We start from the raw sequence: 17,650 nt of genomic DNA, 5'->3' as shown, positions 1-17,650 counted from the left end.
TAAATGAAATTATTATTATTAATGTCATTAGGAAAATATGTGAAACTGGGTGTATAAATATATAAATGTTTCAGAAATGGATAAATAGACATTTAACATATTTTGTTAAATATGTTAGAAAACAGGGGCGGACTGGGTATCACCATATAAACTGGCCCACAAATGGCACTTCATATCATGGGCGTAGCCTGCATTTTTTTCCGGGGTGTATGTGTGTGTGTTCCTCCTTGCCCCCACCCCGCACATATATTTTTATATGAGTGTGTACGTCATTCATCTTCATTACAAACTGATCTTTTATTATTTTGGCCGTTTTTTTTGTGTACTCTAGAATAGGCTCTTCTTTTAGTTAGTGGAAAGGCAGTAGACACTCTGCCTTGACTGCTAGGGGGTCTGGGGGGCTCCGTTCCGGATCCAAACATATTAATGGAATTTAGTGACTGTCATTTCTTTTGTGTTTCTTTTAATGAAGAGGTGGGTTTTTAACCTCAAAATCCCCTGGAGAGTGATGCTAAGATCAACCCCCCCCCCACCCCCTTTGGCTGCACTGGCTAGATAAGTAAGTAAAGTTTCCTTTTTAGCCCATGAGGTCTGGGACAAGTGATGATTTGAAACTCACCCCCCCCCCCCCCCCCCCGGCCACATCTATGTGTCATATTATATGCGTAAGCCTAATATATATAAAATTTGATTATGCATCGAATATTGGATGCATGCTTGCGTAGGATTACGTAATGTATTTTATTTATACATGTATGTGATCTGAACACTATCAACAGTAGGCTACAATAGCACCATTAATAAGTTTGAAATGAATAAATTATTAAATGTTTTGGAAACTTTTTGGTATTACTTACAGATTACAAAAGTTACCTCAAAAAATAAGTAACTACCTCCCACGCATTAAATGTGTCAATCTAGTCAAGCATGTTGATCTGTGAATTCAACTCTGCTAAGTCGTTGGTTTTCCTGTCTGACTCAGGCACCACATTCCATTAAAAGATGAGAGAATGCAGAACAATTAGAGATGACACTCACTTAATGTAAAATTTTCAATGTGAAAACTCTTGCTTCATCCTAGTAGGGGCCTACATTCTCAAAAACGCAAATTGTACAATGACCCATTATTTTAAATAGAAATATAAATCTCCTTAAATATTGGATGTGAAGCGCTATATAAAACCAGATCATTATTATACAAATTTTCATCATTAATGACTTCATACTAAGCATATGTTTGACATTAATTAGGCCTACACTTGAGAAAAAAAAATTGATTTAGATCTAGATTGTTTTTTTTAAAAAACAAACAGTAAAATTGTGTGTCGTACTTCTTTTTCTGTAACATTGTCAATGGAACCATCAAAAGACGGGGGAAGGAAGAAGCAAAAACAAATGGGAGTGCGATCAAATGACCATGCCGACCAGCAAAATGATCTGACCAAACACAACCTCGAAGACATCAAAGCAGTGTTGAAGCCCATGCCGCTTGTACATAGCTAAAAGTAGGGTCCAACGTTTTGCAAATAATAACAAATAATAATACATACAGTATGTAGAGTGTAAAGTTTTTGATATTGTTGAATTTCCAAAAAAAAATTAATTGTCAATAAAGAAAACGGGTTCCGACATCTGTATCTTGCTGTTGGCACTTTTTAAGTTGCCTGCATTAAAAAAAAATATTTTTTTGTCACGACCACAACGGCCCATTTGGTGCCGGCCCACCGGGCATTTGCCCATATAGCCAGTCCGCCCCTGTTAGAAAACTAAACTAAACAAAATTCACACAATAAAAAAAGCCAGACCTCATTTGAACTAATGAATAATAACTATACAACCATTTATAATAATATATTCATAGAAATAATAAGGATTTGCTATATTATTTTAAACTCCACATCTTCATTATTAATTTTGTTCCAAAACAAAAGACATTTGTATTTCACTCTATCTGAACCTTTTTTTTCTTTCGTTTCAATTTTTTAAAAATTATTCATCATTGATCTGCAATTTTTTTTTTTTTTTTTTTTTTGTCATCAATGGCTAACCAATATCTGAGAAAATATATCCACAAAATCATTTAACACTTTGAAAGCAATGGACCAACAAATAGTATTCATCAATATTTTATTCTAAATTGCAGTCAAATACTGGTATTGTGTTCTATGTGTAACCTATTGATGTGAATTTACTTTCATACCTGATACTATCACTCAGTAATCCAGGAAAAATAAATTAATTTTATTAAGTTATCAAAAATCTAAAAAATAAAATATAGATACATTAAAAAAAAAAAGACTGTATATCAGAAATTACTCGATCAAATATTAACTTTTACATTTAATTTATTTATATTGAAAGAAAAAACTACACAATTTAAAGAGGAATGTATATGCGTAATAAAAATAATAAATGACCAAAGTTATCATCAATGTAAATTTAAAAAAAAAGAAACTAGAAAAACATAACTTTAAAAATAGCTTCTACTTCAAACTTTACCATGAACTTTCTTGTGGACGAGGCATTGGTGGAAGAAAATCAAGCTGATGTTGAGAGTTGATCTGAACCAGTCCAGATAAAAAACGAAAATGGGGTTTCATAAATGGACTTGTGACATCTGTCAACTGCATGCAAAAGATATACAAAATTTGAAGACATTTAAGAAATCAAAAGTAAAGTAAAATTATCTGTCTTCCATTGAAGAGTTTTGTAAAATTGAGGCAAACCCATAATTAGCAAGCATTTTGGTGTACCATTATGCCTTTAGAGAATACAGAAGTGTTGACAAATCAAATACATTTTTTTGTGGAATCCTATAAGAATTTTTAAATAAAATGAGCACCTCCAATGTATAGCATTGGGACATGCAGCTTTACAAACTGAATACATGAGAAATGGTAAACAGTTCAAAAAAGTGTTGAGTAGTCAACATTACTGTCTTGTTTGTTTTACAAGTTTTGGATGTTTCTTTAGAAATGAAGAATATTATGTTCTAGTCCCAACCTTTAGCAGGACAGCAGGGCATGGCAGCCAGCTGGGTTTGAACACAAGACAATGGTGATGAAATGACCAGGCAAAAAATGAAGTACACAGCTGTTTGTTTTTTTTTCCATTAAGCAAGATGTGTTGCATACTGATCATGCTTATTGAGCAGACAGCTCATGTTTCCTTTCTTCAATGTAGTAAGTTCATTGAAATGTACTATTCTAGATGCTTTCAATTTATATGTACTATTCTACATGCCATTGAAAGAGGTTCTATCTAAGGCAAAAGACAGAGGAATGGAGAAAGACAATAGATCAATGTTGTGTGGTGCCCCAACAAACTAAGGGATAGGTGAGAGGGGATTACTCTAGAGCAGTGTTTCCCAACGTGTGGTTACTTCAAGGGCTACAGGAACAGTTTGTTAAAATAGTAAAATAAAATATTAATAGGCCTATGTTTTGAAAGCACATATTCTATTATATATTTGTACGAAGCTGGTGTTTTTTTTACATTTTAAGAATAAAATCTACAAAAAATCCGGAAATGGATAAGGATGTTACAATTTCCCCTAAAACTCCTCCTTTTTTAACATCAAATATTTTTTTCCTTTTTTAACATCAAATATTTTTTAAAATCCTTTTCAATGTTTTTCATAGTACTTCCAAGGAGCAAAAAAAACAACCACTAATTGAATAGGCCTACTTAGTTGCAATTTTTTGATGTACAAATAAAAATGGAGATAGAGAAATATTTTGAAGCTCTGCCATATAAGTAAATGCAACTTATAATGCGAATTTTGCAAACTTAATGCGTTTGTTAGATATGATAAAAAAAAAAAAAAGAAATTCGTGACGAATTTTTACTTTGTCAGCCTTTATTAGATCACAGAAGGTATCTTTAATGTTATAAATAAATTTATGGAAGAGAACAAATTTGATTGGAATAGATGTGTTGGAATATGCAAAGATATGGACTCGTTGCAAGAATTTAAATATCATATTCACGGTGACCCGACAAAATAGCACCGCAAAATAGCGCGAAATTTCCTGACAAAATAGCGCAAGACAAAATAGTGCGGAATTATATATGATGTGTATAAAAGTACCGGATTTTAGTAAGTGAAGGTCCTGTGCAGCATGTTTTGTTGAGGCCTCTATCTTCTTCACTCTGAATACAATAATAGATCTCAAAGTCTGCCATATTGGCAGAGAAAGTAGTTTGATCCCATTCTCCTTTTTCACCAATGTTTTAAAATGAAAAAATTTAAAACTTGCGATCTATGGGGTAGATGATATTAAGGGCGTCATGTGACCAGCACAACGACCAACTGTCTTTACTTTCCACAACTAAAGTCAGACACCCATTAATGTTGGGTGGACTCAGGGGCGCCCCGAAAATTTCCGAAACTCAAAATCCCAGTCTTACCAAGTTTTGAACCCAGGACCCCAGATTCGGAAGCCAAGCGCTTAACCACTTAACCACCACGTTCCTAACCCCGTTCAATGGTTATGTATATATCATAATGTGTGTGTTACACATGTTTTTTTTTTAAAGTATAATCAGAAATCTTGATTATCTGCGGCATCTCTCTTTGATCAAACCAAGGCGACTCTCAACATTGGCAAACTTTGTGGTGTGTCCTTATTTGTTAAGCTGGCTATCACATTTCTCATCAGAAATACAGTAAATACTGCTTTCGAAGAATTAAATGATGCTCGGCCAGATGTTTGGGGGAATTTGTATGACTTTTGGGAGGACAACTATAGGCCTATTAGTCGCCAGAGACGAAGCCGCAGAGTGACTCCAAGATGTCCGATAGCATTATGAAATGTTAGAGATCGGGCACAGGACAATCTATCACGACAATTCAGTGGAGGGATGGCATCACGCATTTCAGCTGACGGTCATCACCTCAATGTTTACAAGTTACTCTCTCACTTCCTCAGAGAACAGAACACCGAGAATAAGATTATGAGGTACAATGCTGGAGAACGAAGTAAAGCTGCAAGCAAGATAAAGTAGGCCTACCTACCTACCTTAACTTAACAGACGTCTTGCAGCTATATTGCTATATTGTACGGAAACAAGCCACTGAGTTTCTAAGTGACATTGCATACAATTTAACATTATGAAAGTTTTTGTTTGTAAGCCCTGTGTGTGTGGATATCTGACTAGTATGCAAGTATCGTTGCGTGTTTTTGAAGTGCACTTTTGGAATCTAAATAAATGATACATTTTGAAATAGCCTATTATAATTCTTGCATAGTGTTTGCATTTTTATATTTTAAGATATCTAAAGTGTTTCCTGCAAAATAAGGAAAAAAATTAAAATAAAAAATATTGGCTTTATTAATATTTTACGGTATCTAAAGTATTTTTTGCAGACTTACTGAAAAAAAGCAACAATTTTCCGTGCTATTTTGTCGGCGTTATTTTGTCGGCGCTACTTTGTCGGCGAAACGAAAAAGAAACTACTTCCCATTTCTTTACATATTAGCAAAAAAATAAATAAATAAATAATAATAATCTTGCATTCAAAATGATTTTCATGCTTACATCCATAACTTTCTGTAGATGAACGGGCATCTTACATATTGCCAAAAGCTTTCTTTGTATGCAACATTGTGTGAATATACGAGCAGGACTATCTATTAGGCTGAATTGGACCAGCCCGTACATTCGAATATCACATCTAGCGACTGAACTAAGAGAGTGTTAGGCTATTAATATTAGAGGACATTACCCACAAAAGTAAAGTGCTTAAAAACTGAAGTATATAATCTTGTACTTTTCAATAGCTTAAAAAAAAAACAACAAAGTTTAGATCTAGATTAATATGCCTCATATTTACTGTGAGAATTTGTTGGATTTTTAGTTTTAGTCATTTTAGGAGTGGGGTTTCTAGTACACAGGAACTACATCAACTGTGTTGTGAACTGTTATCATATATCCAGTCGACTCATCTCCAAACGTTTAAAGGCATCAACCTTCAACATCACCATCATTCAAGCCTACGCTCCTCCATCAACATAAGACGACGAGGCAGTAAAAGAGTTTTATGAGCAATTACAGGAAGTGGTCAATAAGGTCCCGAAAAAGAACATTCGTGTTGTACAAGGAGACTGGAATGCCAAAGTAGGAAGCGACTCCTACCAAACCTGGAAAGGCATATGTGGAAGATACAGTAACCTCTCAACTAATGAACAAGGTCAACGACTATTAGAATTCGCGAAATACAACAATCTCGTATAGGCGAACACACTAGGATGCCACTAAAAATCGCGTATAGCCACATGGCACAGTCCTAATGGAGAACACCACAACCAGATTGACTATATCATGGTGCAAGCATTCATACTGCCAAAACAAAAAGTTTTTCTGAAGCTGACATTGGAAGCGACCATGACCTTGTGTGACAAGTCAAAAACTCGCTGTCAGAGTCACTCAAATTTATCACAGCATTAATTATTATTTTTCATTATTTATTTATTTTATTTTAATTATTTCCCCATCCTACCCCTAAATTCTCCACCCGCGCCACCTTTTCCGCTCCAGGCTAGACTTAGTTGACCACCTTGGAGATAGCTAAGGCGCGTCCTTTCATTTATCTGCCCTTGATCGGGGAAAGGTAAACACACAATCTCTTTTGTCTTACCCGCCGGATGTCTGACATCCGCAGTTGACACCACCTTGTGTGGAATGCAAGTCACTCCCCCCCCCCCCCTTTCTCCTATGTCTCTCTTTGATCTAGGAGACCACGAGGACAAACACGCCCATTGACCTCCCAATGTGCGAATCCCATCTCAAGTCTAATTCACCCACGTGTAAGATAATTCTTAGCCTAGGACATTTCCTGTTTCCGCCCGCCTTTTCCAGGCCTATATAAAGTAGCTCCAAATCAAATCAGACCCTCTTATGTCTCATGGTCGTTGAGCTATCGAGACTGGACTACTTCATACATTCTTTCTCCTAGAGGAATACCTGGTGGTAAGCCGAACTTAATCACAAGTTCCACCTTAATTACTTTTGTGCTATTTCCACTGGATATTATCATATGTATTTTGCTTATTTCATTTATATTTAATTAGTGCATTGTGTATTTCTCACTGGCGTAAGTAGAGAACATAAACATGTCCTATGTATGTATTTATGAATTGCATTAATCTATTAATGCTACGTTGCTCAATTGATCGTTGATGCAACCATGTATATATTTGTACATCTTATTTTCTTTATCTCGGCTGACAACCGTGATAATTTTACTAGCGCACTAATACGGTGTCTAGAGAAGAATTATGAGTTATCTCTCCTGTATTGAATTATCTCCCCTGTAGTCATTTCACTCTAACGAGAGTTGCGCCGCTTGAACGGACACCCTCTCCATTCAAGCGCGCTCCATTGTTCTCGACCTACGGTCATATGTAAACAAACCGTCTTGGTCGCTGACCACCGCCCAATTCACCCCCCCCTCTCTTTCTCTATCCACCTGTGTTATTTATTTGAGATTATTATTTCCCCTTTTATGTACATTTTTATATTATTACTTTCCCTTTTATGTACCTTTTTATATTGCTACTGTCAGCCATCTATTTTCCAAATCCCATTTGTCATCATCTCCCCATTGTGCTCTAAAGCAATTTTACCAATCTGACGAATGCACCTCAGTCGAGGGCATCGATAAGATGCATGAGAGACATGTCCTAACTTGTCTTTATTTATCCGCAGCCTCCCTCAGGTGTCTGCCTATTTATTTGCTATCGAGAATCACCTACTGCCATTTGCTGTTCAGTGTCTACACGACACTACTCAACTCTACTACTTGGCGCTATCGGCATTGCCCGCCTATTCGACAGCCCACCTGTCATCTTATTAGGTGCGACGTCCCTATGGACTCAGGTCTGTGCGAGACGTCATAGCTACGCCAACCCTCTGCAACTCACTGGACATATCCTGTCAACTACGCTGCCCACGGCAGATCAGCTCTGCCCGCAGTAACCTTGTGCCCACGGTAGCCGACCACCCGCCCTACTGTGCCCACTATAGATATTAGAGCTTGGGATTGAGACTCCACAAGAACTATATCACCGGCGTCCCTCTATCCGCTAGAGCGCCACCTCCAGCTGCAGAACCTCAAGCCAGGACACAGCCAGCTGCGACATCAACAGGAAAACCAGCTAAGTCAGAGGACAAAGTGACATACTCTCTTATTAGGTGCAAGAGTGATGATTAAAGCTAGTATTATTTAGAGATATAAGCAAACCCTCCCCCTTTTTATTCTTATATGTATATTTATGTAAATAAATATTCTTCATTTTTAACTTTTGTATCTATCTTTCATTGCTTTGTCTCGTTGCGTGTCTGCTCCCGATTCATATGCTGATAGGTTGGTGTGTGATAGCTTTAAAAATAATCATCCCCTAGACATAAAACGCGCCAAACACACGTCACATCTCCCCACCTGTCACACCTTGTTATGATGACTTTCAAATTGCATCTAAAAAAGGTAACAAAACAAGGACATACCAGGATAAAATTTGACCTGGATAAGCTGAAAGATCCCCGAGTAGCTGCCATATTCGAGACACAAGTAGGAGGACGCTTTGCAGCCTTCAATATCCTAGACTCCAGTGACCAGGATATCGACACAAAAGTCAATATGCTAAACATAGCAGTCACAGACACAGCCCTGGAAATACTAGGGAAGCTCCACCCGCCCAAAAAACCCTGGGTAACAGAGGATATACTCCAACTCTGTGACAAGCGACGGGAGCTTAAAGGGGAAAAGTTATCTGACCCAAAATATGTCCACGAATACAAAAGCGTCAACAAACGGATTAGAAAGGGAATGAAAGAAGCGAAGAAAAAGTGGATAGAGAATATGTGACAAGAAATTGAACAGGGACTTAACAGGAACGACAGTAAAAAAGCGTACCAACTAGTGAAGGACCTCACCACCTCGAAGAACTAACACAATACAAGAAAAAAAAAACAAGGTTATAAGACAGTTTGTGTGGAAACACAAACTCAAAATCGGCCCCCGAAGTGGTCCACCCAGGCAGGCTTCAATATTTTCAGAAAGAACATCCGAATGAAATTATATCAAAGACAAATGAGAGATAAGAATGGAGAAAGAAGGTTGACAGATCTTGTGTAGTGCCCCAACGGTCCAGCAGATCAAAGGATAGGTGCAAGTGAATGCAAAGTTAGATGTGAGCATGACCTAACTAGTTCCCCTTTCAGACCTTGTGGTCTATAGGGCAGATGATGTAAAGTTCATCTGTTTTTGTAGCCTACGGTTAACGAAGGAGTCATGTAGCCAGCACAACGATAAACTGCCTTTGCTTTTCCCCAACTAATGTCAGGTACCCATTACAGCTGGGTGGACTCAGATGCGCCCAAAGATTCCGAAGTTGAAAATCCCAGTCTTCACCAGGATTCGAACCCGGGACCCCCGGTTCGGAAGCCAAGCGATTTATCGCTCAGCTACCGCGCCTACTCTGGCCTAACTGAAGTGTTATAATTGTTTTGAAAAGGCTCAATCTCTTATTCGAATCCTAAAAAATAAACTTAATAGAAAATTTCCGAAAAATGAATAAGAAATGTTCAAGAAAAATGTAGTTTACAAGATTACTATTCGTTTTAAATTAGGTCTAATTTATAATGCATAATAAATAGGTTTTTCTCTTTAAAAACCTGCATGCGTAAGTGATTTAAAAAATTAGATTTTTCGCTTTCAGAAAAAAAAGTAGCCGTTGCATCAGAACTTTGAATTGTCTAAAATATTGTGTTGTCGGATTTTCACTATCTTTTCTAGTTTACGAGATCTAAACGGGACGGACGGACAGACATTTCACACAAAACTAATAGCGTCTTTTCCCCTTTTCGGGGGCCGCTAAAAACAATAGATGCTTAACTGAGGAAAAAGATGTGATATAAAGATGGACGGAATATTGTTAAGAGTTGTATATCTTAGAAATCTCAGGAGATACAGAGATACTAAATGTCCCGGCAGTCTCCAACATAGACGACTATCCGATTCTTCGCTCGGAAGTAGCATCAGCAGTAAAAGTCCTGAAAAAGAGAAAATCGGCCGGAGTTGACAACATTCCTGGAGAAATTCTACAGGCGGGAAGAGAAACCATGATAAATGCACTTTTTATGATTTGCAACAAGATCTGGCAATCAGGAGAATGGCCCAAATCCTGAACCCTATCACTCACCATTACTCTTCCAAAGAAAGGCAATTTACAACTCTGTCAAAACTACCGCACCATCAGCCTATAAGCCATCCCAGCAAAGTACTGTTATAAATTATATAAAATCGGCTAAAATGGATAGCAGACAAAATTATATCAGAAGAACAAACGGGTATAAAACAAGGTCGCAGCACAACAGAACAAATCCTAAACCTCAGAATACTGAGTGAAAAATATCTCCAACACCAAGAGAATCTTTTCCATGTCTTTATTGATTTTAAGAAAGCTTTCGATCGAGTATGCATGGGGCACTCTGGGCGACAATGGAATAGTAGGCTACAACATAGTACAACCATGGCTGCCTGGTCGTGCGGTTTGCTCGCTGGACTGTCGTTCGGATTTATCGATGGTCGAGGGTTCAAATCCTGACCGCTCCCATCCCCCGTCGTCCTGCGGGAGGTTTGGACTAGGAAGTAAACTATCTTCAACTCTGAAGGAACATCCGAAACATGTAAAACATTTTACAACAAACAAACAAAAACATAATTAAAGTTATCCAGAACCTCTACAACAATAATATTGGGGACTGGTTCAAAACCACAGTTGGAATAAGACAAGTCTGCCTACTCTCACAAACACTTTTCAATATCTTCCTTGAAAGGATAATGGAAGATGCTCTCGGGGGCTATGCCGGTACTGAAAGCATTGGAAGAAGAACAATTACTAATTTGCGCTTCGCAGATGACATTGATGGCCTAGCAGGTACAGAAGAAGAACTAGCTGACTTGGTGATGCGCATCGAGAAGACTTCCGGAGCATATGGCATGCAAATAAATGCCGAGAAAAAAAAACGGAACTACTGGCCCGAATTGCACAGTCCACAGCAGCCCTTTCAAAACTTAAAATAATAGGCCTATGGAAAGACAAAGGCTTAGCCCTCGGCACCAAAATCAGACTGATGCGCTGCCTGGTCATGGCCACATTTTTATATGCTTGTGAGTCTTGGATGCTGGCTGCAGAGCTAGAGAGGAGGATCCTAGCAATGGAATTGAGATGCTACAGAAGGATCCTAGGTATCACATTCAAAGACAGCATCACAAACCAAGAAATTAGAGACAGGGTTACTGCAGCTATTGGACCCCATGATGACCTGCTAACTATTGTAAAAAAACGCAAGCTAAAAATCTATGGCCATATCACAAGATCTTGGGGGCTCGCTAAGACTTTTCTTTAGGGAACAGTATCAGGAAAAATAAGAAGAGGCAGACAGAGAAAGCGATGGGAGAACAACATAAAAGAATGGGAGGACAACATACAAGAATGAACGTGCGTGCCATTGAATGAGGTGCTAAGGCTAAGGACAGAGAGGAATGGAGAAGGATGGTCGACGAATCTTGTGTGGTGCCCCAACGGTCCAGCAGACTAAGGGATAGGTAAGGTAAGGTAGATCTATAATAGGCCTACATGCCCATCGAGACTGAATCTTTTTTTATAATTTACAGAGGTTCCTTTTGACAGAAGATAGGCGTAATGAAATAGTAACAGTAATTCAGATGCCAAAGATATACATGGTGTAAATGTGTAGAAATAATACAATTAGACCTATAAGCTGAAATGAACAGGAAGTGCTAATTTTGTATCATGTCGTCTTTCAAAAACATATTGAGTCAAAATTGCAAATAAAGAATCCTACATGGTAAATTTAACCACTACAGTTTCGATCATGAAAATATCTTAGTTGTCCTAGATCCAAGTTAATTTAAGAGATAAAAGGTTAAAGTGGGATAATTAGTGATAGATGAGTCAGTGAATCAATCAGGGCCCTTATAAATATAGGCTACTCCCTATGCCTAGATAGATAATAAACAATCTTATTTTTCCTCATTGTTATTTTGTGTATGTACCAAAAATAAGTACAAATAAATATATTTATTATTATTAAAATAAATCCATTTTTTGTTGGAGTTGAGGGGTAGGCCTACTTAAAAATTAAATAAGCTTTTAGCAATAATGTTATAATTTTTTAAATCAATTGATTTCAAATATGCTGTGATACCATTTAACACTATTGCCCACACATTTTATTAGGTTCATTTTGTGTTTCAATGAAATCAAACAGTAAAATAATTTTTGAATGAAGTTAAATGTAAAGCTAAATTGATTTAGTCCACACACCTATGATTTAATAGGAATCAAGTAGCTAGCTCTAGCATAGTTGCTTGTTTCATCAATTAACTGTTCTTGTAGGGGAGATAAATAATGTTTGGGAGGTGTCAAACGCAAAGAGCCAACCTAGAATTAAAAAAATGATTTGGTATTTTATGATTGTATAATTTATAAGCAGAAAATAAACAAGGCTATTATTATAAATAATTGTTAAATGCCTTTCTATCTTTGCCCCAGACATGATATAGCAACAAAAAATGTTATTTGCAATTTTAGTATATTCTTTAGATGATAGATTAAGAACTAATAAAAATAATATTTATATTAATAAAAAAATATTAATAAAAGAATATATATTTCATCACAAATTAATTATATTCTACTAGCAGTACACACCAGCTACAGCCACTGATTTGTTCCCAGGAACCTCTGTACAAAATTTCAAGCAAAACCATATATATGACAGTTGATGAGATATCTCTTTATAAATTGGTCAGTGATAACTTGCAAATAAATAGATTAGCTGATACCATACTACGCTACGGTTTAAATAGGTTTTGCCTGGAACACTCTTAAACCATTATTAAAATGGCCCTAGACTTCCCACCCCCAACACATTTTTCTAGCCCTCAAATTCTATGTCCTTTTATGTCTCTTTCATCCTACAAATGAAAGACCCGCAACCTCCTATTATAGAGTATGCACAAAGACTTCTTAAGACCATCAGTAGTAGCCTTCCATATCCCTGCACTATAATGCCCCTCACATATACACACAATAGTTTCAAATGAAGCGCACCTTCCCGCAGAACAGTTGGAAGGAAGAAACCTCAATATTTGCAACTTAGTCCACTCTTGACATAGTTACTTTCATTTTGTCACTCATGGATCTAGATTTAGAGATGCACCTAACCCATCTTCACAAATCATTTTATACTCCCCCCCCCCCCCCCCCCAAAACAAAAACACTCACACACACTCACACTTTTAATAGGCCCTTATATTCACTGTGACAATTTTTAGGATTTTTCATTTTTGCTTTAGAATAGAGGCATGTAGATCTAGATCTAGTCCTTTTAAAATTGCTCTATACACATGATCATTAACTACAGTCTTTAAATGGAACGAAAGAAAGTGATGTTCCTAGTAGGCTTACTCAACAGAAGGAAGGATTGTTTTGTACTTTAGAGATTAAAATGTTGGCTTTCAAATAGAGAGTTGTTAGAATAAAAAATCATTTTGGTAAATTTAACTGCTGAGGTTTCAATTTAAAAAATAGCTTAGTTGTCCTAGTTTTAAGTTAAGAAAGAACAGGTTAAATTTTCGTATTTAATGTCCACGGTGACAGTCAGTCAGTCATTCATCAGGACCAATTAAGGATTGTATATAGTAGATTAACTCTTCCTCTCCTAACTGACAATACTAACGTTGATTTAACCCCATTAATTTAAATTAATTTTTAGTTTTATAAACTTTAATTTGTGTTAAAAAAACAACAACATGCATTCTCCTATAATTCTATACCTAATCTAATATTTCCTGATAACAAACAAAAAAGTTATTGAAGTTTTATCATAAAAGAGTAGTGAAACACAAATGAACACACAAAAATTAGTAACAACATCTTTTTATACACATACCATTTTATTCTTTATGTCTTGATTTCCTCCCATTTTCCTAAGAGGTGCACTTCCCATTCTTTGAGGTGTACCCCAGGTTGATTTACCTTTTAGATAAGTTCTCATTACTTAAAGTTAAGAAAATGTTCCCTAATTTAATCTCATAAAATTTCCACCTTCTCTTGAAGCATATCATTTGATATATATTATATATATGATTGAAAAATTAAACTGTTTAATAAACTTTAATGATGCCAAGCAAAAATGTACATAAGCATAGCAAAGATGATTTAAAAGTAAAATAAGTTATTATATATAGTTTCTTGTCAAAATTGTAATTTTTTTATTTTTTGCTAGGCTTGCATTGCTAAGAATATTAAAAGGATAACTTATAAATTTGAATTGAGAGAAAACTGCTGATAAGCTGATACCATTGCTTGGCTCAGAGTGGCAAGTCTGAGGTCTTAATTGCAGGCTGTTAGTGTCAGCATCATTTCCGTTTCTGAATGTACTTGGAAGGTTGGAGTGAGGGTGAATGCAAGCATCAGGTGTATGTCCATGAGGATGTTTAGCAGCAGATAGGGATGGAGGCTGTTGCTTTTCTCTGAAAAGTCAATTTTATGAATTTAATAGGAAGGAATAAATAAATATAAATGTACTTATTTACATTACTATGTCCTTTTGGTTTAACCATAAAAAAAAACATAGCTGTTTTTAATTGTTAGGCCTGCTGACATTATTGTGTTAGCAAAAAGTTTCCTTTAGCTTTTAAAATAATCCCCTCATTTCAAGGAAGTATTTGGTCATGCTTGTTCCTCCTGTTGAACTAAAAGAACATCTGTGAATGGAATATGCACAGGACAAGGTAGGGTTAGCCAATGGTCCATTTTTCACCATCCAGAGTTTCTTCTTCTTCTTCTAGCCAGCTTTATTGCTGCTGAGCTGTGAGCTCTTTTGCAGACAGTGCCAAGGAAAAAAAGTGTGCTGGAGGAAGTTAATACTGTCCAGTTTATTAGGCGTAGTCATTTCTTTGTACATGGCTCTGCCTGTGTTTCCTGATGCCCATTGGTTGAGCCACTCCTCTTTGTGATTGTTGACTAACATTGACCTTAGGGTGAGGTAGTTAACAGGTCTATCTGGTTGTTCCATAGATGAACCTGTTTGTAGACTAACATTGACCTTAGGGTGAGGTAGTTAACAGGTCTATCTGGTTGTTCCATAGATGAACCTGCCTTTGATAGCTTATCTGCCTTTTCATTTCCCATGATGCCAATGTGTCCAGGGATCCACTGTAGTGTGATATTGATATTTAATTTTGATATCATCTGATGGATTATCACAATGAGTGTTGTCAACTCTCTTGGGCTGTTTGAGGTGCTGCTGTTAAGTGCTTGCAGAGTAGATTGGGAGTCTGTAAAGACAACAATATCTGATGGTGGTTGCACTCCTTCATATAATTTGTTTTCCACTGTCTGTAGTGCTATGGTAATTGCCTCAATTTCGGCTTGGAAGTTTGAGCAGTAATCACCACTGGGTGCGCTTATCTCAAAGTGTTTATTTTTAGGGAAGACCAGGAAGGCACCAAGACCAGCATTGATGGTGGCTTTGAAAGCCGATCCGTCTGTATAAATATGGATAGCTGTTTTTTGATAGCTTTCAAATGTTTCAAGCGTGCCTACTTTGAGCTCCAGTGGATTTGATTCTTTTGTTAAGGTGTTATTTAGTAAATGTGTTTTAATGGTTGGTTGTTTGTAGTTTAGTCCGGGTGTAATGTTTGAAAATCTGGTAATTTTTTCTCTGTTATTGGGTAGGTGGTGTTTTAGGGCTAGTTTGTCAGTAAGTTGGATCAGAGTCCTTTGTTTTAAAAAAAACGTCTGCAGCAAGAAAGTTATATGTACACTTGGGCCATGGTCATGCTTTGTAAAGTCATCACATCCTGGGTCTAGGCTCCTTCATACTATCACATTCACTCTAGTCCCAAAAATCCTCATAAACCCAGCTTAACCAACACGCTGTATGGCCATGTGGAACAGCTGAGGAAAAACAGCACTTTATTCTGCCTTGGCACAGACTACAAAAGAGCTTACAGGTCAGCAGCAAAATGCTGGATAGATAAAGAAGAAGAGGCCTGCTGAAGTTTGAAAACAACCATTATCCTGATATAATTGTTTTCTTTGTGATCAGGTGAACTCTTGCCTTCAGTTATTTTTAACCATCAGACACTGGGCATCTTTTCTGGTGTACACCCCACTGTCACCCCAGTGTAATGACCTCTATTTTCTTTATTTGCATCCAAGACTAAAACATATGCATTTGTAGCTGTTCTTGGTAGTTACTTGGTTTGCACAGAGATCCACAATGTAGATTATTCATTCTATGTAAATGATAAAAAGGTTAATACCAAGTGCAACCTTGCCAAACATTTCCAGAACTGTTCAGAACTTATTCTTCTTGAAGCATGACTTTGTGGGTCAACAAAAACAATTAAGGTATAACATTTTTTAGGTGTTATTTCTCTTAATATTTGTTTCTTTAAATACTAAATCCAACAATCTTGCAAAGTTGTCTAAAAAAAAAAATATTAAAGAAATTTTTTTAAAAACCTGCGCAAAAAAATAGGTTCAGATTTCAGGATGTCAATGTTTGTTTTGATTTCTGTCAAATTTTCACATAGTTTCTCATCTTTGCTACTAAATGATTTGTCATCAGCTACTGAAAAAAGATAAACGGTAAAAATTTTAAATTATTCAGATGTTATAGAAATAAACCAGAAAATCAATGTACAGGTTAACATTTTACATCTTGAAGACTCCTCCAACAAAAGGAACAACTCAATCGTAGAAGAGAGATTGAATACTAGCACACATTTCTATCAGAAGCAAAGTACAAGTTAATGCTTTTGTCTCCCCATTCCCATTTCTTACAAAACTGTCTCCAGACATCCTAGTTTGAATGTCAATGTACCAAGATGTTTTAAAACAACTATCATTTTAACAGTTCTAACTATGGTTGATCTACAAAAGTAATCACAATAATTAGTACTACAAATGTTTCTTATATTGTTGTACAGAGGTTATCTCTTGCACTGTTATCTAAAATGACATGATCTGTGATTCTAGTTCATTGCATCTAAGAGCATCAAAATAAAATCCTTTAACTACCAGTGTATTGAAAAGTATGAGATGTTGGAGACAAAAGTATACATGCACATTGAGAACTGTGCAGATAAAAAACTCAGGATGCAATTTGGAAGCTATTGCTAAGAGGCTGCTATTTATTTTTCTTCATTGAAAGTCATGAAATTTAAACTGCTTGCTTTTGTTAAGAACAATTGAAGGTTGAATAGTAAAGCAGAGTCAAGATCAAGGCTTAAAAAGAAGTCACCTAAACATTCTAAAAGAGGCAACTGGAGAACTCTTCGAAGTCAGAGGAAAACTCACTCAAGACCAAAAAAAAAACTATCATCAAAAACAGGTGCAGAAAAAAGGAACAAACCCCTAATTATTATTGTATAGAATATTTAACTTACAGTAATAAACAAGAATTAACTTACATTTTTTACCATCTTTAGATGATTCTATATAAGCATCTTGAGTGACCCTATGTGTTGCTGTGGACCATGCTACTGCCTATCATTTGGAAATAAATATAATCCAGCTGGTAACTTTTGATGATATATGATCTT

General features: G+C 36.4%; 1 protein-coding gene across 1 annotated transcript in view; it reads right to left on the bottom strand.

The window, feature by feature from the left end:
- Nucleotides 1-1,303: 1,303 nt before the first annotated feature.
- The window catches only part of LOC106072412 (lamin-B2-like), a 53,216-nt gene continuing 36,869 nt past the window's right edge, over nt 1,304-17,650 (bottom strand). The window contains exons 14-18 of the mRNA XM_056044959.1: nt 17,519-17,594; nt 16,569-16,677; nt 14,397-14,569; nt 13,987-14,072; nt 1,304-2,624 (exon numbers count right to left, since the gene is read on the bottom strand). Of these exons, the coding sequence (XP_055900934.1) occupies nt 2,496-2,624; nt 13,987-14,072; nt 14,397-14,569; nt 16,569-16,677; nt 17,519-17,594 (573 nt within the window). The 3' untranslated portion in view covers nt 1,304-2,495. The remainder of the gene's footprint in view (nt 2,625-13,986; nt 14,073-14,396; nt 14,570-16,568; nt 16,678-17,518; nt 17,595-17,650) is intronic.

The sequence above is a fragment of the Biomphalaria glabrata genome, chromosome 10 (genome assembly GCF_947242115.1).
Source record: "Biomphalaria glabrata chromosome 10, xgBioGlab47.1, whole genome shotgun sequence".
Lineage (NCBI taxonomy): Eukaryota > Metazoa > Mollusca > Gastropoda > Planorbidae > Biomphalaria > Biomphalaria glabrata.
The sequence above is the reverse complement of the archived record's forward strand: the minus strand, read 5'-3'. Positions and strand labels throughout refer to the sequence as shown.